At 39.8% G+C, this 26,891-nt stretch overlaps 1 protein-coding gene across 17 annotated transcripts in view; it reads left to right on the plus strand.

Annotated features, from left to right (window-relative positions):
- The window catches only part of NCOA2 (nuclear receptor coactivator 2), a 127,991-nt gene extending 101,104 nt beyond the window's left edge, over nt 1-26,887 (plus strand). For 10 of the 17 annotated variants that reach the window (XM_053395907.1, XM_053395910.1, XM_053395905.1 and 7 more), the window contains 13 exons: nt 2,547-3,810; nt 8,174-8,384; nt 10,021-10,227; nt 11,267-11,485; nt 11,897-12,026; nt 14,319-14,484; nt 16,239-16,520; nt 16,870-16,959; nt 18,583-18,811; nt 19,316-19,493; nt 21,114-21,312; nt 21,687-21,776; nt 23,203-26,887. In XM_053395907.1, the coding sequence (XP_053251882.1) occupies nt 2,547-3,810; nt 8,174-8,384; nt 10,021-10,227; nt 11,267-11,485; nt 11,897-12,026; nt 14,319-14,484; nt 16,239-16,520; nt 16,870-16,959; nt 18,583-18,811; nt 19,316-19,493; nt 21,114-21,312; nt 21,687-21,776; nt 23,203-23,214 (3,277 nt within the window). In that variant the 3' untranslated portion in view covers nt 23,215-26,887. Of the gene's footprint in view, nt 1-2,546; nt 3,811-8,173; nt 8,385-10,020; nt 10,228-11,266; nt 11,486-11,896; nt 12,027-14,318; nt 14,485-16,238; nt 16,521-16,869; nt 16,960-18,582; nt 18,812-19,315; nt 19,494-21,113; nt 21,313-21,654; nt 21,777-23,202 lie in introns of those variants that run through there. The other 7 variants (XM_053395915.1, XM_053395919.1, XM_053395917.1 and 4 more) reach the window with 7 other exon arrangements.
- Nucleotides 26,888-26,891: the final 4 nt, after the last annotated feature.

Raw genomic sequence — 26,891 nt, forward strand, 5'->3', positions numbered from 1 at the left:
TCTCATGCCACTAGCAGGGCAAAGTTTAAATGTTTCAGCTGTAGAACTTTCAGTGCAAACCCTGCAAAGGAATGTTTAAACCAGTGCCAAAACTCTATTAAATATAGTTTGTTCATAAAGCACTTTTCCTTCAGTGTTCTTTCAGTAATTTAGCAAACTTGTAATTTTTAAGAAAGTTTTTTTGGGGGGGCATTGATAGCTCCCGTTTTTAAGTCTGGAGAGAGGAACTGACTACAGATGTTATTCAGTGTAAATTTATAACAGAACAAAAACCTTATGTGCAAAAGAAAATCTGCAAAGAAAACTAAACTTGGATAGTCTTCAAAGAGATTTCATGCACATATCTTCTCTCAAGAAATGTATTTTCAAACAGCAATATCTTGTTCCTGAAAAATGTGATTCTTCCCTAGATAGTGCTACTGTGTAGAATGTGGTTCACCTGTATGCTGTTGCTCTCAGCATGGGGAAATGATGAGAGAGGCAGTGCAAGGAAGCTATTTTGCTTCCTTAGATGCTCATGTAGGGAATTCAATCCAGGAAAGAGTGGGAAGAAAACTTACCCTGAGATTTTAAGCAGTGGATCTCAAGGCAAATCTTCTTTCTCCAGGTAGGCTCCCCTGCATGAGATTTAAGGCATCCCCAAATAGCACTTGCTCGGTTTCTCATACCTGCACGCACTGAAAAGCCCAAATGGGAGAAGATATGGGGACATGTCTCTCTGTTTTTTATAAACTGTTTAGAGATATGCTGCTGCACAGAGGAGATTTAATCTGCAGTCTCCACACAGCCGCCATCACTGCTTGTCCAGTGGTTTCCTAAAGTAGTGGGTGGAGATCTTTCCCCAAAGCTTCCCTGCTAATTGCCTTATATCTCTCTTCTCCACTGCCGGCAGCCACTAGAATAGTCAGAGTTCCCTACTTCACAGAATATTTGGATTGGAAGATTTGTGCTACCAATGCTCATGCTGCAGTGTACATTTAACAACCTTTTGTTTTTAAACAAATAGTTTTGGGCTGGTAATAAAGTTTTCTCCCCCTCTTCTCACTCCAAGTCATTTATTGAATACATATGGAATAACGTGCTGTTTACCTGTGGGATTATTCTACAAGGGATAATATTTGGTTGGAGCACACTTTAGTCATCTGGAAAAACCTCCTCTTCCCCCCATCTCTGTCCTTCTTGCACATTCTTTAGCTTGCATGTACCCACAAAATCTTTCTCTAACTATGCTGATCTCATTCCGAACTTGTTTGCTGTACTGTAGTTTTTTTGGCTTCCATACTTAAAGCAGTGTTGTAAATTTTTTTGGCTGTACTTTGAGATGACTTTTAAAACTTGCTTTTTACTGTAACTCTTGTTGGCAAATGGGGCAGCAGTTTCAAGGCTGTAAAAGGCCTGTTCGTTTACTTTCAGATTGTCAACAAATGCCTATCCTCTTTCTGCTTTCTTTTTTCAGAAGTGGATTTGTCTGATTCTCTCTTATATAATCAAAATAGTGAAAACTTTATTTGCTATCAGAACAAACTTGTAGATATGTAATTGGAGCTTTCTCTCTTATGTGATATTAAGATATCTGTTAAGACAGAAATGAACCCAAGAGCCATGGAATCCATTTCCAGCTGTTAACTCATTTGGGTTCCTTGCCAAAATAAATATATTTCCACAGTCAGAGCTGACTCAGTGCGATGGTTTGTTGAGACGATGGTTCTGTTGTTAGGTGAAGCAAGGGTTGCCTGGATAGCTCTGTGCAGTGCTTAGCCTCAATATTTCATGAGAGCAGAGCTCAGATGTTGCTTCAGCAGCAGGGCTCTTCAGATTGAGCCTTAAATAGGAGCTGCAGCTATTTCTCTGTTGCTGAGAAGAAACTTCATTTAAAGGGGCCCAGGCTGCTTAAGCAGTTGATTTCTCTGAAGAGCAGAGAAGGCTGTGGTTGCTGTAGGAGTTTTGAGGTGGAGTTCTCAGAGGGATGCTGGCACCAAGGATTCTTCCTGCAGAAGCACTTCCAGTTGGTTAGGTGCTTCTGAATCCACAAGCTCATCCTCTGAAAAAGGCTCAGGTCATGACAGTTACCACTATATCCTGTTGAGTGTTTTTGTATGGAGGAGGGGGCCAGCATTCTTAACTGGAGGGGCTTATAACTCAGTCCTGTGCAGGTGTGTGGCTACCGAGTGTCTAGTTGCATCCACTATAGGTCTCCACATTACCTCAGGGCCTTAGAGTCTGGCTCCCTCATGCAGTGGATCTCAGCAATGGATACCAGCAACCTCCAGCAAATTGTCTTTGTTCATCTGTAAAATAGAAAAAGCAATGATCTTTGTCAAAAAGGTAATTGCTTCTGTTTGTTTCTTTTCTCTTTCTTTCATTATGAACAAGATAAAGAAATGTTAGTAGAGGCCCCAGCTTAGGAATACATCAAGATAAAACAAATGCTATGTCCATCTTTGCCTTTGGGATTGTCAAATCTTTATTTTATCAATTGTGTATTTTATTAATCATATTTAAAATGCAAATTTTAATAATGTTTTTGTTCTTTTTTACTGTTTCAGGGAACAGAATGTTTGTGGAATGAACCAGGATTTAACTGGACAAGCAATGGGAAAGCCATTGAACCCAATTAGCTCCAGCAGTCCTGCCCATCAGGCCATGTGCAGTGGGAATCCAGGTCAGGATATGACCATCAGTAGCAATATGAATTTTGCCATAAATGGCCCGAAGGAACAAATGGGCATGCCAGCAAGCAGGTTTGGTGGTTCAGGCGGGATGAACCATGTGTCAAGTATACAAGCATCCACTCCTCAGGGTAGTAACTATGCACTAAAAATGAATAGTCCCTCTCAAAACAGCCCTGGCATGACACCAGGTCAGCCAAACTCTATGCTATCCCCACGGCACCGTATGAGTCCGGGAGTGGCAGGCAGTCCTCGGATCCCACCCAGTCAGTTTTCCCCTGCAGGAAGCTTGCATTCACCTGTTGGGGTTTGCAGCAGCACAGGAAATAGCCATAGTTATACCAACAGTTCCCTCAATGCACTTCAGGCTCTCAGCGAGGGGCATGGAGTCTCTCTGGGGTCATCCTTGGCTTCACCTGACGTAAAAATGGGTAATTTGCAAAATTCCCCTGTAAGTATGAATCCTCCTCAGCTAAGCAAAATGGGAAGCCTGGACTCTAAAGATGGCTTTGGACTTCATGGGGAGCAATCGGAAGGTACAGCTGGACAAGCCGAGAGTGTCTGCCATTCAGGAGAACTGAAAGAAAGTAATGATGGCATGCCCCAGGTTGTTGGTGAGAGGCCTGATGGACAGAACAGACTTCACGATGGCAAAAGCCAGACAAAGCTCTTACAGTTGCTGACCACCAAATCTGATCAGATGGAGCCTTCACCTTTGTCTAACGCTATGGGAGATGCTAACAAGGACTCCGCGGGAGGTTTATCTGGTTCTGGTTCAACGCATGGAACCTCGCTCAAGGAGAAGCATAAAATTTTGCACAGGCTCTTGCAGGACAGTAGTTCTCCTGTAGACTTAGCCAAGCTCACAGCAGAGGCCACAGGGAAAGAACCGAGCCAGGAGACCAGTAGCACAGCTCCTGGTTCAGAGGTGACTACAAAACAGGAACCGGTGAGTCCCAAGAAGAAAGAAAATGCACTACTTCGCTACTTGCTAGATAAAGATGATACTAAAGATATTGGTTTACCGGACATTACCCCCAAGCTGGAACGGTCGGACAGTAAGACAGACCCTTCCAGTAGCACAAAGCCAGTAACTATAAAGACAGAAAAAGAAGAGATGCGCTTTGAGCCGAATGAACAGGTAAGAGACTCTTTTTTGTTGTTGTTCATTCAGGAAATTTGTCGTGGAAATGATCCTTGCTCATTTGCTTCAATGTCTTCCCTTTATACAGGGTTGTGGGTTGTTTTTTGTTTTGTTTTGGCTAGGGTGGTTGATTATGTTTGTGATTGGAGGCAGTTGCCTTGCTTGTATTGCCAAGACCTGGCTGGCTGAAAAGTCCAATCTAGACCTTGCAGTGTGGTTCTTGGTAGAACATCAACTGGGTGTTGGGGAGGAAATGTAGGCGTGAAGAAGCAACAATTTTTAGAGAAAGCCTGCAACATTCAGTGCCTGACACTGGCTTTCTGTGAGGAGGGTGCCGAAAGGGAACTTCAGAGGTAGTGGGATGCAAAGCTAGTACATTGAGCTGTTTGAAAAAAGCATTCCACAGAGGAAGGACGAAATGGTTCATTGTGCAAACTGCACAAAAGTGTCCTAAAATGACATAGATACTTCTGTGCAAAAAAAAAAAAAGAAGCACACAGCAAAAACTCACTCTAGAGTGAGAAAGTGAAAGAATCATAGCTGGTGCAGGATAAACTTACAGGAAGTATAATCTAAATATAGATCAAAGCTTAACCCATTTGTTGTAATGATAGAACAGAGAATATTATAAATTGTTCCGCTGTCCTCTTGAGTCTTCTTCCCATCCTTTTTTCCTTTCTAGAACAAAAGCGGTAATGTTTTTGCAATACCTACTGGATAGAATTGTTTATGTTTTACTTTTGAAGTGATATCTGTTTAAAATAATGGCTAATTTGTATGTATAGTTTTTATTGTAAATATGGCATGGTCATAGTAGAGTAAATATTTTATGAGGAGGAATTTGATGGAAAAAAGAATAACATTTTGCTTTCTAGTGTAACTTTTTCTGAACAGGAAATACTTTGAAGCATGTTAAAACACCAAAAATAGCATTATTCCAGGTAGCTTATTTAAATAGTCATCTTCCCAGCATACAGATTTGAGTATTTCAGAATGTTGTTCTATCAAACTCATTTCTAAACAACTCTACCCCTTTTTATGTTTCTGAGTTTTATTACAGCTAGCTACTAGATTTTGGTCAAACATACATGCTAAAAGTACTTGTTTATTATATGTACACCATCAGTTTTTGTATAGGAGGTAATAATGGCCATGCTATCTAAGCATTTCTGGCCCCTGTAGCTCAGATCTGTTCTGGTGTCAAATTATAAATTTGTGTCGTGTTTACACAGCAGTCCTCTAACTTAGGTAAAAATTACTGTACCCCAACTTTGTCAATTTGTGTCCCTTTTCTTCCAAAGTTATTAGCAGAGACTGTAGTAGATTTTCATGCTTAAATATCTTCTAAAAACAACAAAGCTTAAATACAAATGATAGTTCCAAAGAGATCATGAGAAAAACTTTTGGATAAACATGACTCTATAAATCGAGCTTTTTCCTCCTTCCCTCACCCAAGCTATGGAAGGACAAAAGGCAGGTGGCAAGGATATTAGTTGGGGAATTCAATTTATGCTGCATGGAATAGGCAAAAGCCGCTGGAAGGAGCAGAAGGGTAGACCCAGTTTACTGGTGCTGATGTCATTTCCCCCCTCAGTTTAAATATGGACTTTGAACCCTAACTCACATTCACCCTTGAAAAGCACAGAACACATGAAGTCCCTGCCAAATTTGAACCACACATTCAACTATGTATAGGAATGGTCTTATATTGAAATGGTGGCTTTGGAAGCATTCACATTTTAGTTTGCTACATGGAAAGCTGCAGAGAAGCAGGTAGAGTGCTGGGGCAAATTTAAGTGTTGAATGCTTCTGGCATGTTTTATAGTTTAAATTTTTATTTTTATTTTATTAAATATGTCCCCCTACCTACAAGTCATGTGCCAGCAGATGTCTCTTAGAATGGTGACTACACTGTGCTGTCCCCCTAAATACAATTACAGAATAAGGAGATGGAGGTGGTAGTCTAGATGGTCTGTACTCATTGAAAGATCAGGCAGCTTCTCATTTATACAGTACAATTTTAGCCCAGGGTTCAGCTCTAAATCCTAGCTTGAATGTCCTGGAGCTGATGCTCAAATCATGGGAGGAAAGATTAGGGGCCTTAGTGAAATCTAACAGCCCCAGACCTTAATTTGCCTAATTTTAGCCACATCATACCTCCCTAAGCCTTCAATAAAAAAGTAACTGGAAGATGGGATCCCAAGGTAATGAGGCCTGAAAATGGCTGCCCTGGATCTAATCCTTCACATAACATTTAACCAGACTGTATGTAGCATGTGGTTAATTGCCTTTGTTCCCCATCATTATCTGCTAGTTGGAGTGGTGATGGTGATGGTGGTGAAATGCTGAGAAACACACGAGTTTGCCCAAATATTGTAGAAGTGGTAGGGGACAACACAGGACTGCTGTATTTTGGTAGCACTTCCAGACAGAGTGTTTCATCTAGTACTCCTCAATATTATTCAGGATGGTAAAATACTTAGCTGTCAGTGGGTTGTCTAGAATGAGCATGATTCATCTACCCAGTCCCATAAGGACAAGCCCTGCACATTTGGGAGAACCCCCCCAGAACAGTGTGCGGGAGAAAAGAGGAGAGATTGTTCTGTCCGGCAAGCCGCAATGCTTGCGCTGATGGGATGGATGTTCACTATAGCATGGTGTTGAATTTCACCTAATCATTCCAGAGTTTGAGTCACTAGGCCAAAGAATGGAGGTGGGATTCAGCGCCTGCAAGTGCAAAGTGATGCACATTAGTTAGAAGATATATGCATATATTTACAGATAGACAGGCAGTTGTCCAAAATAGTTCAAGTTGCTTCTGTATATGCCTGTTATATATTGAAATACTTATTTTTCAAGTAAATACTTGCATAAAACATTTTAAAACATTGATACATCTTTTGTTGATTTTGTATAGTAACATATACATAATTTATTTATTATTTATTAAATTTGTATACCGCCCTTCATCAGGGTCGTTCACAACATAAAATATACAAAATAAATGGTAAAAGTACAAATGATAAGGAACTGAACAAGAAAAGTTCATATAAAATACATAGTACTATCAAAGTGAGCACTCATTAAATATAATTAATGATGTAACAAATTCTGACCTCTGCAGTGTATATCTTGATTGAAAAAAGGAAAATTTAACAATCTTAAACACTTTGCATTTCTTTGTTAGTCTGTTTAATTAAAAAATTAGCTTACAATTAACTCAACACTTGCGCTTTAACATTTTTGTCCAACGTTCTATTATAGTAAATGAGTCTCAGTTACTAACAAAGTTAGGCACGGCATTCATTTTTGAATTTTTTGTGTGTGTTCTATAGTTGTCATGTTTCATAGAAAGATTTATCAGTGCTGCAAAGACTGAAATTGTATTTGTGGAGGGTGGGGATACAACCTTCATTTTGCAAGGCAGGGCTCTATGTACCATTTTAAGATAAATTCCCACAACTATCCACAGGCAGTATGCAAGATTATAGAATAATCTGGAGTAGTTAACATGTTGCCAGTTTGTTGGATTGTTGCCTGTTCATTCTGTAGAGAGGATTTTATGGCTGTTCCATGTACAAAAATATTTGCATTCATTATAAGCTTTTTTGAGTTGTTCGTTCACCTGGTCAGCTTTAATTTTCTTAAGAATTTTTGAGTCAATTAAACTTTCCTCACCCCATAAGATTTTTTGCATCCTGCGGCATGTACGTTGGTAAATTTCCCTGATTCTCAAACCAGTAACTTCCTGTAAATTGGGAAATTTTACATTCCGTCAAACTAAGATTCCAGCTGTGTAGGCGATTTCTCACTACATGGAGATAACCTGTGTATGTTTTTAAACTATGCTGTACTTTTCTGCCACCAATGAAAAGCCTATGCAAGATGTAAAGCATTTTTAGCCATGTGGAAGTAACTGTTCTATAGAACGTTTTTTAGCCATGTCATAAACGAGCAGAATTACAATAGTGGCAGAATGCTGATTTTTGCTGAACAAAGATTCTTTGTTTTGTCCATGGAAAGCTACAGCCCTTGGAGATATCTCTTTGCCAATTCATGGTTGGGCTCTGGGGAAAGAATATTAGCAATTTGCTTTAAGGAGAGAACTTTAATTGGTCTGCTTTGTGCTAACAGAAAGCACAGTGGTGGGGAAGCTTGAGGCCTTTGGGTGCAGACACACAGTCAGCCTTTTCTATATGTCAGCCTAGACCACACTAGACTTTGCTTTGTAGGAGTAAATATCAGACAACCCAATTGATAGAAGATACAAGTGCTCATATTCTTATCTTGTACTTTGACTGCCAGAGAGCTTGTCCAAACTATGAAAAATGAATGTTTTCTTGTTTCTGTTTCATCAAAGCCTGCCAGTGAGCTAGATAATTTGGAGGAGATTCTAGATGATCTGCAGAATAGCCAGTTGTCGCAGCTTTTCCCAGATACCCGGCCAGGTACTTCAGCAGGATCAGTTGACAAACAAGCCATCATCAATGACCTCATGCAGATCACAGGTGAAAACAGCCCCGGCACACCTGTTGGAGCCCAGAAACCCCAAATGCGGATCTCTCAAAGCAGTGAGTCTGAGTTGTTGCTGAAATTGTTGTGATAAGAAAAATGTAGGCTTTGCAACAGTGCCTCTGGGTCTTTCAGATTTTCTGCGCCTTTAAAAAAACCTGCAGTAATCAAACAGCACCACCTGCTGTTCTAATCCATAGGATCAACATTTTGAAATAGATGTAGCATCTCTTGAAACCATGATATTGCACTGCTTAGGAAGTCTAAGTCACTGTCAATTTAAAATACGTACTTCTTGCTGAGAATTTTTTTATTTTATTTCTATCATTAATGCATGAATTGCCACACATTATTGACATGAAATATTACACCGTGTAAAGGAGTTGATGTTTTACAGTAAAATAGACGTACTTCACAAAACCATGAGGTCACTAGGGAAGTGCATTCCTGTGATCATGGTTTTCACAGAGAGCACTTGATCGTGGAACGTAAAAGCTTTTCAGAGTCCTTCCTGTGAGCAAAGTATGATGGGATACGTATAGGAGATACTCCCCACCCCCAGACTTGAAATGAAGCCTCTCAAAATCTGTATGCCTTCTCACCTAAGTCATGTGTGGGGAACCACTGGTCCTCCAGATGTTGCTGAACTACAGCTCCCATCAGCCCTACATGCATGACCTATGGGAGCTGTAGTTCAGCAATAACTAGAAGTCCAAAGGTCTCCCAAACCGACTTAAATGAATGAAGAAGTCAGCACCAGACAGTTTGGGCTTCTTCTTGCTTCACTTAACAGGCAAGTTTTGCTGTGATGAGAACCTTTTCTCAGAAGCTTTTCATAGTGTGAGCTATTAGGACTTTTAACTGCCCACCCAGCTTTCCAAATCACCAACTGTTCTCATGTTTCAACATAATGTGTGTGTGTGTTTTTCTGTTTCTGAACCACACAACCCCATCTGCACCTCCAGGTTTACTCATGGAGGATCCCCCCCCCCCCGCACACCTGCTACAACAGATCTGTGCATAGAAACCTACATCTGCCTGTAAATCACTGTTCCTAGTTGAATCCAAGCAAGTGAATGTGCTTTCAGCTATAAAAAGTAGGGAATGGGAGGACATGTGCTTCAAATGAATTTAATTGAATTACCCTTTTTTAAATAAAAAGCATTAGTTTTAAATGAAGTGAGTAAATTACAAAGTTAATACCCTGTTAGGCAAAGTTTTGTGCGTGAAAACCAATTTCTAAAAATAAGCAGGTCCCAAAAAGTTGCAGAGAAATCTTTCTTAAAATACTTTGTTTAAATATTTACCTTCCAGCTAGCCACAGATGCCTCCACTATATACGTGTTGATCTATTTCAGTAAAATAGTGTGTTAAGCAGAAGTATCCTTCATTTTATTTTTTAAATTGAATATTGCCCTGTGTAAATATCCACATATGCAAAAAGAGTAATATATCTTTTGGAAGTGTGTGTGGTGTGTGGAATATATATTTCTAACCATGACATTCTTGTGTTAGTCTCTCAGAAATAAGACAAAATATTATGAGCCATTCATAAGCCTCTTCACTCTTCTACATTGGTGTGTGTTTCTGCAAGTTGCTTTTTGAAATATTGTATATACTGTTTTGAAACATCTCAATTAAAAAAAATAAAATAAATTACACTTCCAGTCTCTCAACTATTTCCCCTCTTTTTAGCTTTTACCAATGCAAGGCAAGCTCAGCTGGGAAGGATGTTACCAAACCAGAATTTACAACTTGACATCGCATTGCAAAACCCACCAGGTGCTGGAGCTTTCCCACCCATAAGAAACAACAGTCCATATTCAGTCATACCTCAGCCCGGAATGATGGGCAGTCAAGGAATGATGGGAAATCAAGGAAATCTTGGGAATAGTAGCCCAGGTAAATACTCCCTTTTTGTGTGATGTTTCACATGGACTGGAATCTGCAGGAGTGTCTAGTGGGGAGCGGCATCACTGGACTCCCAGCAATGGCATTATTGTCACTTCCCGGAGAGGGGAGGCTGGTGTTATGCGACTGCACCACAGCAGGAGCACTGGATTGACACAGGACTCACCTCCCCACGCCCTTTCCCTCCCAGTAAGCAGCAGGGATACTACTGCTGGGAGGCCAGAAGCTTGCCATGCCCCTTCTCACCAGTCCATCTTGAGAACTTTATTATTGGCTTGATTATAGCAAAAGGTTTCTACTTCTTGTGGGAAGCAAGATCATCCAAACGCATATAATCATTTGTTGGCTGGATAGATCTCTACAGAAAAGAGTAGGAATAGTGATTGCACCTGGCTCTGATACCTCTCACCCCATCAGTTAATGAAATTTGGGGCTGCTACAGTCATTGAGAGTTGGGGGTTGAGAACCCAGTCCTGTGCATATTTGTTTGGAAGAAAGTCTTACTGAGTTCAGAAGGATTTGTTCCATGTAAATTGTACATGGGATTCCTTTCTTAAAATGCAACCCTGTTTACTTGGAAACAAGTTCCATTACCTTCTATGAGATTAAACCAGTATTTATCTCCAAAAGATGTGAAAGTTCTTTATAAGTCTCATAGATTTATTTTTATTATAGAGATCTCTGAAACATAATGTCTGCCGTGACATTATGTTTTGAAAGTGCATATTCTTTTGCCATCATAAACGGTTCATGCAAATTACAGTTGTGTCAATACAAGGACCTGTTACATGGAATCAGATAATGGGTGTGTCTATTCTTATCAGACTTAGCTCAGGCCAAAAATTTAACCTGCAGAGTCGCCATAATCAAAAGACTATGTTGGAAAGGAGGAGGTTTGGAGGAAGGTGTTGCATTCGAAATGCCATCTGATTTAGTATGCTAATTTCTAAAGTACTTTCTAAAGAACAATAAAAACTTAGTTTAGTACATCTCTCAATACTTGATTTAACCTTTTCTGTGTTCATTTTAGTAGGGATGATGGGTAGTAATGCTCCTCGGCCTACCATGCCATCAGGAGATTGGGGAACCCAAGGTGCTGCTGTGAGGGTGACCTGTGCGCCAACAACGAGTGCCATGAACAGGCCAATCCAAGGAGGCATGATACGTAACCCAACATCCAGCCTACCCATGAGACCTAATAGTCAACCTGGTCCAAGGCAGATGCTTCAATCTCAAGTCATGAATATGGGTAAGTTGGAACGTGGTCGTAGTCTGTTCCACTTTTAATAGGTTTTGCATGATGACATTGTTAAGGACCACAGTAGCTAAGTGTAATTAGATGCTGTTTAGGAATTGGGAACTTGAGAATACCTTGTGCTATGATTTTATTATGTATTTCTGTAAACACAGTGGAACATATTTATATTTCCTTTAGGAGTTGTAGAGTTGTGTGTTATCTGAACTGCAATGTTGGGCTCCATCAGGTCCTGCCACGAGCACAGTGTCCACAGGCAAAAAGAGATCCCTTAAGGGTTTAAAGTGTAAATAGTGTTTTAAGAAAAAGATGGTATGCATGGTGAACTCTACAATGCTATTGTTCTTCAAAGAGTTATTACCAGTTCCAGTGAGATGTGATATATCATTGATTTCCTTTCTTCAGGGGCTTCTGAACTAGAGATGAATATGGGAGGACCCCAGTATACCCAGCAGCAGGCTCCTCCAAATCAGACTGCCCCATGGCCAGACAGTATCTTGCCCATAGATCAGACATCTTTTGGCAATCAGAACCGGTAAGTCTTTTATTTAATGGTTGTCTTTGGTACATCTTTCAATTTATATACTGTATCCAGGTGGAAAGTTTACAGTTTCACATTTGCAAGCGCGTATTGAATACATTTGCTTCTTGTGTCTTGGCCATCCTTGCCTAGCCTTACTTCACTGAATCAGAATAGTGAAAGTGGATGGATGTAGGCACTGTCAGTTAGGTAGACATGTTTAGAGGAGGAAAGTGGTATACTGTACCCTACCTTGCTCCTTTTGGGATTAGCTGTATGAATTTTCCCCTTTCAGCTTAACTAGGAATTCCAGGTGGTGTTAAAAAGTTGAACTCTGCCTGAAGCTGTAGTGGTGTTTTGTTTTGTTTTTAATTTAGCCAGTACCTGCACCCCCCAAATGTTAAAAGTGTGGTACTTACTGTATGTAACAACTTCACGGTGAGTCCCGGCACCTTTTTCTCTAAAAAGAAAAAAGAGCAGTGTATTTATCTGTAGCAAACGTATAATAAATGTAAGATTAATATATATTAATAACTGTTCAGAACTTCTAAAATTCTTACATTACCAGTTTAAAAGTAAAATGGAATTTTGATAATGAAATCAATATAAAATGGAACTTGAGTAAGGCAATATGTAACTAAAATTTTAATAGAGTAGAATAAGTAATGCGAGTCTGATTAATTCAAGACATAAGATGTACCTTAAAATAACTTTTGTATAGCAAGAAAATAATACAAATAATCTGCAGTTTTGGTTGCAGCTTCCTATCAAATTTAGTATCAAAACAATACCAAATTTTAGTAATAAAATTCATCCATATAAACAACACAAAAATAGCACCAGACTAATGAAAAAATTAAGTGAAAGCCTTGGTGAACAGTGGACACTTAACTCGAGATTGAAAATCAAAGACTCTGAGAACCCAAATCCCTTCTGAATAGCTGCTGAGGGAGAGTGCAGTTTGTAACAGAAAAGTGGCAGGTGGGAGAAGGAATCTTCACTTTCCCTGTGCTTGCCACTTTTATTTTCCCTTCCTTCCTGCAGACCCGTTTGCTGCGTCATTGGAAGAAAAGCAGCTGAAGAGGGTTGCAAGGGAAAAACAGCAAGCAGGGGGAAATCTGTTTTTCCTCTCTTGCCTTCCTTCTCTGCTCCAGATTGTGTTCTCATTCATATTGCTTTGTGGCTGCTTGGTCTGTTGCTGATTGTGTGATCCTGTTCCATAACATAAAAGGCCACAACTGATACAGTTCTGCTTTGTGCCTTCATAAGTGATTGGAAAATAGGCATTTCACAATTACGGGGACACATTATACCAGTGAGCTTTATTGCTTCCTTTCATCATTATATAATACTAACTGAATTTTGCATCATATGTGTGATGCATTTAGTGCTGCTTGTTTCCTTTAATTTTGTTATTCTAATTATTTTTTTACAAAACCTAAATAATTATTCTGTTCATGTGATTACCGCATTGGCATTTATCATTTACCACTCTGTTTTCACACGGGTAGTTTGATTTCATCACCTTTGAGGACAAAGCACGTTAAATTTCACTATCTTTGTGGGCATGTTATCGGGAACAAGCAGTGATCTCTATATGGTACAGAATAAGGAAAGAAACCATCAGCTTCTGTGTTGTCTGATTTAAATGATCTGATTAGGGTTATCATTAGTCATATAGCTTTTTACAAAATCAAGCTGTCAGAATAGAATAGATGGTCATGAATAAGAACAGAATGTATTGGTGTAAATCAGTATCGTGGCTTAGGCACTGCCGTTTCCCTGATTGATTGAGTTTGGCAAGTAGGCCAATCATGAGCTAAAGGCTGGAAAAGAGAAATGGCTTCTTTGCCATAGCTTTGGAATAAATCTGTGAAGTCCTAGGTTTATGACTGAGGGAAACTTGGAAATACATGGTTTTGTTTTGTTCTTAAGGTTGGTCTTTGATCAGGCTAAAAGTGATTACTACAGAAAATGGCATCCTGTTTCTAAGCAAACTTTAGGACAGGGGTAGGGCCCCTGTGACCAGGCAGATGGCATTAGATTCCTGCTCCCATTAGCCCCAGCCAACACGGTCAATTGCCAAGGATTATGGGAATTATAATCCAGCAACATTTGGGGATTCTTGGGTTCCCCAAAGCTGCTTTCAAGCCTAAAATTTAGAAAGACTTAAGTTGAGTGCAATTAGCATTGCAGAGCTGACACACATAAAAATGTGTGTATTAAATTCCTTAAACTAATTTGGGCCTTCTGGGTGGTGAGAGATCATGCTTGAGTTGCTTTCAAGTTGCTTGTTTCTTTTTTTAGGCAACCATTTGGGAACTCTCCGGATGACTTGCTGTGTCAACACCCTGCATCAGAGTCTCCAAACGATGAAGGGACCCTCCTTGACCAGCTTTACTTGGCACTAAGAAATTTTGACGGTCTGGAAGAAATTGACAGAGCTCTTGGGATCCCAGAACTAGTCAGCCAGGTATTGTGCTGCTGTTAAGCATTTCTCAAAATATATGTAGCTAAGGTATTTCAGTAGTGAGATTTCTTTTTTCAAACGGACTTCAAATGCTGACCAGATGTAATAATTCTAAATATCCCTCCACATATTAACATTATGGGAATTACAGTATTCCACAAATTAACATTATGGGAATTACAGTATTTCATTGATACATTTCATTGATAATGCAGTGTTTCCCTTTAATTTGAGAAGCTTCTGCATGTAATCTCCCTCTCCCATCCTAGGCAAACTGCCTCAGAGAGATGGAGGAGTTTGTTTAGGTCTTAATTATAGCCTGGCAGCTGGTCCTACCCTATATGTATGGGAACAGCATGCCTTTTGCTACACAATGGAGGGAGCAGGAAGGAAGTTTGGACTCAAGAGCCTGCAAGCAAATACCACTTGAAGCAGTTGTAGAGTGTTAACCTGCGTCACTTACCTCCTGCTTTGTCAGGCTAAAGATAGGATTTCCTGGGGTGTGTTGCAGTATAATACTGCTCCCAGGATCCCAAGTGACATTGGTAAAAGATCTTGAAATATAACCTGAGGTGGGTCAGCAGTGGTACAAGGTATTCCAGACCGTATTACTTTTGGAAGTCTTTTGTAAAGCAGCTGGTAAGCTGCCTGTTTGCCAAGCTGAAGCCTTGTCTGTCCATTCATGGGGGCAGCCTCTAATCTACCACCCTCTTCAGTGTCATTCCAATGACAAAAACATCATATATTAGAGTATGGATGAGGAGGTAAGGACTCCTGGGCCATCTTTTACCAATGTTACTTGGGATCCTGGGAGCAATATTATACTGCGCCACACCCCAGGATGCCTCAGGTTATATTTCAACAGCTCTTACAAGTTCTTTTGTCACGTCCATCAACAGAGATGTTCTGGAGTATTATGGTCATGATGCTTTCTTCATTCTTAAAAACCCTCCAAATGCAATTTAGGGGATCTGACCTCCCAAAGATTTTATTTATATTTAAAAGCACCTGTGAGGTGAGAGGGACTCTTGTAACTTTCTTTTTAACCATTTCTTCTGTAAGGTTTTCCTTCTAAATCTAAATCCTTCTCCAAAGCTGATTCTACCCCTGCTGAGAACCATAGAAGAACTTACTTTCTTGTTTTACCTCCAGCAAAAGAAACTACTGATTCATTTAAACGGGGAAAATGGTTCTGGAGTGTGTGTGGAGAGGAGGGTGAGTTAAGCACTCCTCTCTCAGAGTACCATCACTCTGGTTGCATCAAGAAGTGTTTCCTGTTTGCATCTGAACCAGGACTCTGTTTATCACGTAGTTTTCCCCCTCAATTACAGTCATACCTTGGTTGTTGAACGCCTTGGTATGCGTACGGTTTGGCTCCTGAACACCACAAACTTAGAAGTACGTGTTCCAGTTTGCCAGCGTTCTTTGGAAGCCGAATGTCTGGCGTGGCTTCTGCAGCTTCCAATTGAATGCAGGAAGCTCCTGCAGCCAATTGGAAGCCACACCTTGGTTTTTAAATGTTTTTGGAAGTCAAATGGACTTCCGGAACGGATTCTGTTCGAGAACCAAAGTACAACTGTAGTTCTGAATGAGTCACAAGTACTAATAAATAGTAATAGAAGCATAGAATGAGTTAAAGCAAATATTAGTTTATGCTGCTCAGCTTCATACCTGTCTATTCTGCTTTATAAAAACATATAATTCTCAATAAATGTTTAAGCATTCTATGTTCATGTACATCTTGATGTTTGTTTCAGCAGAGCCAAGCTGTGGAACCAGAGCCATTCTCAAGTCAGGAATCAAACATCATCCTTGAACAAAAGGCACCCATTTTCACACAGCAGTATGCATCTCAGGCTCAAATGGCCCAAGGCAACTACACACCAATGCAGGACCCAAACTTTCACCCAATGGCGCAGCGACCAGGCTATGCATCACTGCGAATGCAGCCTAGGGCTGCCCTGAGGCCTGCTGGCATAGTGCAAAACCAGCCAAATCAGCTAAGGCTACAGCTGCAGCATAGACTTCAAGCACAGCAGGTATTTCATGCTTTTATGCTCTCTGTTGATGCTTTTACCAGCATGCATGGAATCATAGAATTGTAGAGTTCAAAGGTTCCCCAAGGGTCATCTAGTCCAACCCCCTACAATTCAGGAATCTCAACGTAAAGCATTCATGACAGATGGCCATCCAACCTCTGCTTAAAAACCTCCAATGAAGGGGAATCCACCACTTTTGGGAGTAACAATCTCGAACTGCTCTTACCATAAGAAAGTTCTTCCCCAAGAAGCACAGTATCATAAAACTAAAGCTTTGTTTCAAAGCAGAATTATTCTTACACCGCCTTATATGACTGATTTCTTTATTCTGTTTTTCCCCTTGGCCTAGAATCGCCAGCCACTCATGAATCAGATCAGCAATGTTTCCAATATGAATCTGTCTCTGAGACCTGGAGTACCTACACAGGTGAGGGAACAGGTATTGAAAATGTTTCTATTCTGACGTACCCAATTGATCCCTGTACTTATCATCTTATCAGCAGGCCCCTTCTGTACAACATTGGTATTATTATTATTATTATTATTATTATTATTATTATTATTATTATTACTACTACTACTGCTGCTGCTGCTGCTACTACTACATTTCTATACTGTCCTTCATTCAAAGATCACAGGACAGTTTAAAATAAGGCCTTTGGATTCCCTCCCATGAAACATTAGGCACCATCTCGTTTGTCTTTTTGGTGCAACAAGCCTTTTAAAGACGAGATCTTTCACAGTCTGCCTCTTTGTTTGGCTACTTTCATTGTTCTGTCACTTGTGTGCTCCTTTTAAGAGGAAGGGTAGGAAATGCATTTAATTAATAAATAAAATGTTCTATAAAACTTAGTAGTTCATGCTTTTTTACTATATTATACTGATGTTACCGATGTTGCAGTCTCTGTCACCGTACACATTGCCGTTGTGCAGCTGTTTCCTTGCTTTTGGTGAAATGACTAATTCCATCTCGAAGAATATTATAGTCACAGTTTAATCTGTGGAGCAGGAAATTGTGAAGCTCTTTCATGCTGTACCAGAAGCTGTATGTGTGTGCTTCTGGAGAGGCAGAGAATAAGCAGGCCATACCCAAACTGGCCACAGACCATGCAATGAAACCTGCAACTCTTGTTGCATATTAATTTATCCTGAAGAAAAAGAGGTGACCAATGTGGTTCCCTCCAGGTATTGTTGGGCTAGACATCTTTAAATGAATCCAAATATTCTAAGTAGGGACGACATCGTTTTCTCTGAGTTTTAAAACCTGTTCCATCATATCTGAAACAGCTTGAAATGGTGGAAAGCTTTCAGGATCTTGCAAGAGGTTTTATGCTTTTTGTCAGAAAGGTGCCGCTTACGAATATTTTTAACTTGAGAAAGAAAGCGTGAGAGCTATTTTTAATTTTATTCAAATCAGCATAGCTTGCTTTATTCAATTTATGGATGTGAGAAGTGCACACTCTGATTTTAGGCTGTAGTGTGGATAAGTAAATTTAGATTCTGGACTTAATTGTATTACAGGGTTCACGATTTTTTGATGGTAATATGTTTTACTCCCCATACTACAAAATGTAGCAATCCAGGTGTTTCAGGGACTCTCCTGCTCACTCTGCTATGTACAAGCTGGACTTCTGCTCAAAATTCGGGCCTTCGGCAACACCAAATTTAGACATCAGTTAGAAAAATTGCCTTATTCTAGGAATTCATATCTGTCACCTATGGTAATCTGTGTATCTGTTTTAGAATTTATCACCCCAAATGAGAGATCATAGGCCAGCTGAAGAGCACATTTATATGCCGCATGCAAAAGTCGCCGCTTCAATCCTTGGCATTTCTAATTAAAACTGTGCCTGAGCCCTAATCCAAGTAGAAAGAAGTGAGCTAGATAGATAAATAATCTGTCTGACCTGGTATTAAACAGCTTCATATGTTATGTGCCAGAAAGGTAGCTCTTCACCTGATTATTGTAAAGTTGCCAGGGTTTTGTTTTTTTTAGTAGCCAGGCTGATGGAAATGCCTTGCTAACCGTATGTGTTGATGCAGTTTTTTGCTTACCCTGCAGGGACCCATCAATTCCCAGATGCTAGCCCAGAGGCAGAGGGAGATACTGAGCCAGCACCTGAGGCATAGGCAGATGCAGCAGCAAGTGCAGCAGCGAACGCTGATGATGCGAGGACAGAGTATGAATATGACGCCAAGTATGGTGGCCTCCGGTGGCATACCAGCAACAATGAGCAACCCACGGATTCCCCAGGCAAATGCCCAGCAATTTCCATTTCCTCCAAACTATGGTATTGCACTTATTTCAACACCTTTCATCCATCACAATAGTCTCAACTCCTGGATCACAGCTCCTTTCCTACAGTTCTTTATATGGCTCCCAGATGAGAAACACCATCTGGAATCTGGAGATACTGGGAATTGGGTTGGGGGGGTGATGGTAGCATTTAAACTTGTTGGGATTCTCAAAATGCAAAACAGTATGTTTCTGGTTTATTACAAAACTACCAAAAAAAATCCCATTAGTTTTGCTAAAAAGTCGTATATCACAAAACAAAGTAAGCCGTGAACTTTATCCCATTTCTTCGGTACCTCAAAAAAAGATGATATTAGTCTTCAACAGGATTTTTTTCACTGTAGTTTATGGTAGCCTTGTTTTGTCCTTGTCCGAAAAAGTCCCGTCAAAATAGATTCCATTACTACTGTGCTCCTAGTGAAGGCCATTCCAAGCCATTCCATACTTCTGGCTGAATTGTTGTGTGTAGCATAAGTAAGAATCCTGTTGTGTTTTCCAGGAATAAATCAGCAGGCCGATCCAGGCTTCACTGGGGCTACCACTCCCCAAAGTCCGCTGATGTCCCCAAGAATGGCTCATACCCAGAGTCCCATGATACAGCAGTCTCAGGCCAATCCTGCCTACCAATCCTCTACGGAGATGAATGGATGGGCACAAGGGAATATGGGTGGAAACAGGTAGGTTTGCAACTGGGGTATGAATCACAGTATGTCAGTTTTGGCTGTTGTCACAAAGCTCATTCATGCATTTTTTTCAGCAATCATCCTGTTGAACCTGGGCATTCACAGAACACAGCAGTGCTGCAGACTGACACCAGAATCATTGGGAAAAGAGAGTGAAATATAACATGTGACTTCTATACATGAGGCCATGTCATATGAATTGTACATTCTCTTATGGAGCTATAGGGACATATCCAGCACTGCATAGTAGTAGCAGTAGTTGTTATTAAATTTGTATACTGTCCTTCACCCGCAGATCTCACGGCAGTTCACAACATAAAATTACAATATAAAAACCACAAAATACATAGTAAAAATAAGGACAACAAACCAATAATCCTCCTTCCCACAACACACTTAAAAGGGCATCAGATGTCAGTCAGCCAAAGGCCTGGTTGGAGAGAAACATTATTGCCTGGTGCCTAAAGGTATATCATGAAGACGTCAGCCGGAACTCCCTGGGGAGAGCATTCTACCAACAGGGAGCCATTGCAGAAAAGGCCCGTTCTTGCATTGGCACCCTCTAGACCACTTATGCAATGGGATTTCCCCTTTCTGTCCACTCTCTGCATTCCCCCTACTTCTGGTTAGGGTGGGGGTGGTCTTCCTGAAGCAGACTTTGATGGCGCATGGTTGGTCTGCAGTGGGGAAGAGGAGGAATTTCTGTTACACAAGTGGAAGTCCGTTGCTCAAGCAGAACAACTATGACTAGTTTACACTTTTTTCTTATGGGGCCTCTCATTACTAAGTAGGAATTTCCATGTCACCCAGTTTTCAAAAAGATGAAGTAACTACAAAAACATGCGGATTTCTGATTAGAGTTTTATTCTACATGTTTGTAAAACCAATCCATAATAAAATATATGTGATGTGTATTTATCAGCCATGGGCTAAAAATAAAAATCACAGTTCAATCCTTGTATATCCAATCAGAAGTCAGTCCTCTTAAATTCATTGGAACTTATTTCCAGGTAGTCGTGAATAGGAGTGAAGCAAATTTTTTGAAATGACAATTATTTATTTGTAAATTATGACTTGAAATCATCCCAAACTGCTTTTTCTTCAGTTTTCTAGGATCTTGTCTGTTACAAAGACAGTGGACTAACTAAACTACTTAGTCTTGCAGGGCTTTAAATTTTCTGCCTACTGACAGATAATTAGATAGATATATACACACACATCTAGGTCACTGCATTGGTTTCTCTTGAATGAGCGCGACAACTATGTTTAGATGGCCCTAAGGTTTAGCTCAGAATATTTTAAGTGTCTTTGCGTCTTGATGTTAAAAGATAAGCAGGAAAAGTTTCTTTTTCGATTTATTACTCTTTTAAAGATGCTATAGGTCTATTTAACACATATATTATTTTGGCAAATTGTGGGGAGAATTTTTGCAGACCTAATCATCACATTACTTACAAGCTGAGAAAGAAATGCATGCTTTGTGCACTGATAATCAGACTCCATTTATTGAAGGCGTTCCCACATGCACTAACCCTCTGCGGAGTTCAGGAATGTTCAAGGCCCGAAGGATGAACATCTTGATTCTGACGTGCTGGTGTGTATTTCATCCTGCAGCATGTTTTCACAACAATCTCCTCCACACTTTGGGCAGCAAGCTAACACCAGCATGTACAATAACAACATGAACATCAATGTATCCATGGTGACCAACACAAGCGGTATGAACAACATGAACCAGATGACAGGACAGATCAGCATGACCTCAGCAACCTCTGTGCCTACATCAGGGTTGTCCTCCATGGGTCCTGAGCAGGTGAGAATTCTCTGCCTGGTGAAATTTGTAACCAGTAGTTGATTTAATACAGCTTTTTCCAACATAAACTACCAATTTTAACATTTGCCCTGGAGACACTCCCCCTCTCACAGTAACCAACTCAAAATAGTGCAAGTCAGCAAAAAGTGCATAAGAATGGCAGTGTAAAGAAGGGAGAAAAGTGGAGGTGAGCACATGGCACAACACCTTTTATGAAATGTGCCGCCTCATTCAGTCTGCTCTCTTGTTTTGTTTTTGTGGCTAGAAAGGTGTGTGCGCGTGTGTGCACGTGTATGCATGCAGTGTTGTGGTTTATTCAAAGATGCTTTCTATTTCCCCCAGTGACTTACAAACGGGTCTTCTCCCTGCCGTAGGTTAATGATCCTGCTATGAGAGGAGGCAATCTTTTTCCAAACCAGCTACCTGGAATGGATATGATAAAGCAGGAGGGAGATGCATCACGGGTAAGACGGGTTCACATTTTACCTTGAATCTTTTAAGGAATAGATGCAATTTTCTCCAGTTGCATGTAATACGATTCTTCCTAAGTGGACTTCTTAGAACACTATTCTGGCAAATTCATTCTCAAAACTAGTCGAATGAGCCTCTTGTATGGCGCACATATATGCGCTGAGGCTTCTCTCCAAAGCTGTCCCTGTGCAAGTTGAACATACTCCCTTTCCCTGCCCCTACAGCCTCCCCACACCCCTTCAGAATTTGCTCTGCAGGTTTAGACCTTTTGGAGCACATTTCAGGGCAGCTGCAAGGGGAAAGAGAAGGTGACATTGTGTTGTGCAAGTGGGATTCCACCCAGGCAACACTGGATTCCACCAACCATCATGCTTTTAACACCAGCTCAGCAAAACACTTAAAGACAAAAGTTTCCAAAAGCAGGCAAAAGTCTAAAGTCCATTTCTTTAGCAATCTGTGTTTATGTTTGACTCCCTTTTAATCATTCTTCTTTCAAAGTACCTTATGTCCTATATTGACCTGAAAGATCTCGTTTGCTCTTGTTTGAAGTACCCAGAAGAGTTAAATAAATAAATTATTATTATTATTTATTTATACCCTGCCCATCTGGCTGGGTTTCCCCAGCCAATCTGGGCAGCTTCCAACAAAAGATTAAAATACAATAATTCATCAAATATTAAAAACTTCCCTAAACAGGGCTGCCTTAAGATGTCTTCTAAAAGTCAGTTTATTTCTTTGACATCTGATGGGAGGGTGTTCCACAGGGCGGGCGCCACTACCGAGAAGGCCCTCTGCCTGGTTCCCTGTAACTTTGCTTCTCGCAGTGAGGGAACAGCCAGAAGGCCCTCGGAGTTGGACCTCAGTGTCCGGGCAGAACGATGGGGGTGGAGACGCTCCTTCGGGTACACTGGGCAGAAACAGTTTAGGGCTTTAAAGGTCAGCACCAACACTTGGAATTGTGCTCGGAAATGTACTGGGAGCCAATGTAGGTCTTTCAGGACCAGTGTTATGTGGTGTCAGCGGCCACTCCCAGTCACCAGTCTAGCTGCCACATTCTGGATTAGTTGTAGTTTCTGGGTCACCTTCAAAGGTAGCCCCACGTAGAGCGCATTGCAGTAGTCCAAGCAGGAGATAACCAGAGCGTGCACCACTCTGGCAAGACAGTCCACGGACAGGTAGGGTCTTAGCCTGCGTACCAGATGGAGCTGGTAGACAGCGGCCCTGAACACAGAATTGACCTGCGCCTCCATGAACAGCTGTGAGTCCAAAATGACTCCCAGGCTGCGCACCTCAGAGGCACAGTTACCCCATTCAGGACCAGGGAGTCCTCCACACCTGCCCGCCCCTTGTCCCCCAAGAACAGTACATGCCCAGTTAAGCATTGCTATTAATGCCTCTTTTTCCTTTTTGGTCTTCTAGAAATATTGCTGACCCTGAAGATTGCTAATTTCTTCAACTGACTGGGTTCCCCAGCCCAGACTTCTTACCAGTTTGAAGAGCTGCATATGTTTGGTTTTGCCCCAACTGTTCTGCCAGTCGGTTCTGCTGGAGAAAGTAGAGTTTAGTGCTGCAAACGGAACAACGCCACTTGAGTGGAATCAAAACCATTGTTGGTGGAGGAGCAGCCTCTTCTTTGACAGTCTGAAGCTAGCGTACAGACAGTTGCTCAGTCTGTTCACTGCATTCACCTTAGTGCAACTTAGATCTCTCCTGCAAAGTAAATGTTGATAGCCAGTTTTCATAAACCGTGTCAGATTGAATGTATTTAAATGTATGTATTTAAGGAAAACCAACCATGCTCTCATTCTGTTCTGTTTGTAGATTTAGATCTTTATCTCTTTCTGTTTTCCTTCGCTACACAGTCTGGTGCAAAGGATTCAGTTCCATCTGGAAATAAGTGGGTTAATATTAAAACCTCCACTTTAGGAGGTGGGGCGTTAGCTGGATTACGACTCTCATAGTGCTAAATGACAAAATGTGGAGAACAGACATCTAACTAACTATTTTGGGGGAAAGGTATCTAGTTGAGTAGACATCCCATGCTAGAAAACAAAACCAGTCCGTTTTGAAAAGGTTTACATTTGTAAACAGGTTAAAATATCCTGTGAGAGGGCTGTTTTTAAAGTTCTTTTGGTTACTTTGAATGAAATCATGAGTCAAACCAATTTAAGTTCCCATTCAATTGATTTCAGCATCCTAAAAAATTAACTAAAGTTAGCATCCCTTTTCTCCTGCCTTCAGTTGCCCTTTCTCTGTTTCTTTTCGTACAGGATGGAGAAATGAATAACCCTCATTGTATCCCTAGGTTTGTTACCTGAGTTCTAGGTTGCAGGTAACTTGTTGCTGAATAATCATTTTAAATAAGGGTGCATCTTTTGGTGATGGAAGTGGCAGGATTGAGGCATAAAAAAATCAGAACTTAAAGGCATCTGATGTAAATGATAAAACTTAATTTTTCCCCCATCTCCACAACTGGGGAAAATAATGACTTAAGCTATGGCAGATATCACTACAGAGTTAACCATCATGTGTTCTAATTATTTTGAAGCAGCGGGGACTGAGGACATTTTGTAAGGTACATAAAAACCAGTTTCTATGTAAACAAGCAATAATTTAAGTTGAAGACTTTAGTGTTTTAATTGTATAATTTTGTGAGGTATACATGTTGTGGAGTTGATTTCCAAATGAGGTACTTCAGTATTAAATTAGATATCTTCATAGCTATGTGTGTCTCCTGGGGAAAAAAGTGTTTTGTAAAGGATCACAATGCCTTGATTAGACCTAATTTGTAGGCTTGAAACTTCATTTTCTAAACCTTGCGATTCTGCTCATAAAGTCATTTATCTAACCTTATATTATATGCAGCCACTGTAGGAGCCAATTCTTGACTTTTTTGTATGTTTATATTCTTTCTTAATGAATCTTAGAAAAACTGTTGTTCAGCAGGCCACTGCTTAAGGTGGTTTTACTCTTACCTGCTATGGTTCCAGTAATGTTTTAGTATAAGCTGGCATCAGTTTCTGTGGACTTAAAATACCAGGAAGCTGGTTGTTTTCGACCTCCTGTTTCTCTCTTCCCCACAATCCACACACTTTCATACCTGGACTCAAAATTTTGGATGTTACTTAAAATGCAATGCATTTTATATTATCTCAATCATCATTCATGTATATGGGAGAAGGTTTGTTAACCTTGAAATCTTGTTTGCTTGTGATGAGGGTTAAAATATACAAAGAATCTGACTTTCATAGAGTGCTAAGAAAAAAAATAAGTTAAGGAATATATAGAATTCATTTCAAACCATTTGTTTCCTGTTGAGTGGCTCTCCTGTTACACTGGGAGAAACTGCACTTCTGAGCAGTCACCCACCACTCTGTCGGTTAAACTCAAAAGTAGCTATTCAGACAACTGAGCCATCTGGTGGAAATCTATGATATGTCAGCCCTGAGCTCCATAACATTAAGAAAAGTTTTTTAATATTAATAGTAAAATTATGTCTGGATTAAAATTTGATCATTTTTAACCTCTAGGTCTTGGATTAAATATTTTACCTTTGAAATATTATCTCTCAAAACATTTTTAAGTTTAAAAAGTAGGCAAATAAGTAATTTTTAACTTGGGCCAGTTCAGAATATTTCTTCGTTTGCCCATATTTAGTTGAATTTTAAAATAAGTGGTTATATCCATCAGAAATTTTATTGGGGTCAATGAATTGAAAACAATGAGTAGGCATTTTCTGGTTATGTTAATCATGCTAGAGAAAAAGGTAACCATGCCAAATCAATTTCTTTTTTATAATCAGTGTTTCTAATTCCATACACAGTAAAATTGATAGAGATAGCAATTGGATTTTATGCTGGAACATAATCAGTGTTCTCTTATAATAAGTGTGAAGGACTTAAGATGTCTTAATTTTTTTAAAAAATTACACATATATAACCACATGGCATAGGGGGTTGGACTAGATGTCCCTTGATGGTCCCCCCAACTCTACAATTATACAATTATATGAAAGCTCCATTCAACCAAATTCAGGTAAAGTGATATCAGTGAAGTTGATATTTTTCAACATCTAACAGTTAATCAAAGATTTTTTAAAAATGGGGGCCCCACCAGTCCATTAGTCTATATTAACTGAAAGCAATGTTTTTGCCATTTATATAAAGCATTTTTAATCTATGTGGGTTTTCTTTCTTTTCTTTTTTACAAAAAGGAGTTCATATGGGCTTAACACATGAAAAAGGTGGTTCAGCTCTACTTGCAAAACCCAAAGATACACAATCAGTTTTGAAATGCAACTTAAGCCATTAATTGTTGGTGTGAATTTAAAGTTTTCTAGTATTTGTATGGTAGTATTGCTACCTAAGAGCAAAAGCATTCTCTGCACAAAAGAAAATTACTGTAGTGGCTTTGGTTTTTAATTAGAATTTTCTCCCTGGTGTTTCTTTGTAGACTAAAACAAAATCTTTTTAGTTTCTTTCTACAGGTAAAGCTATGTGCAAGAACCTCAAAATGCTAAAATCTAGCATAATGCCTTAGATCTGTTTTTAAGTCTTGTATATTCCTACATAGCTGTCTGATGTATTATATTTGTATAGTGAATTGTGTACAATTTTGAAATAAGCGCATCATCACTTAGCTTTCAGTCGTTGAATAGAGATGATGGACACATTTCTTCAAGCATTGATTCTTATTTTTTTCCTTTTGTCATTTGTGGGTTTTATTTGTACAGTTCCTCATGAAGTTGCATCTGAGATGTGTATGAGTGTGTGTATATGAAAAGATTATACGAGGGTAAAACTAAGCAATATATAAACTATGGTTCTTCAGGAGAAAGCTTACAGTGTTTTCAGGTTGTGATTTATTTTCAAGACTGAGTTGACTCTGAACATCACTTTGTTCACCTGCATTGATGTTTGTATTTCTAGTGTGAGCAGTTTATGCAAAGGTAGATATATTCAGAGAAATTTTAAATACATTTATGCAAGTTAATATTGCTTTGCTGATGCTATTTGCTTATTTGATGTTAAATAATGCTATTGTAAATAAAGAATTCTGTTATTGCATCATTTAATAAATTTTAATGCCTTCGGGTTTTACATGGCTTT

Source organism: Podarcis raffonei, chromosome 7, assembly GCF_027172205.1.
Source record: "Podarcis raffonei isolate rPodRaf1 chromosome 7, rPodRaf1.pri, whole genome shotgun sequence".
Taxonomy (NCBI): Eukaryota; Metazoa; Chordata; class Lepidosauria; order Squamata; family Lacertidae; genus Podarcis; species Podarcis raffonei.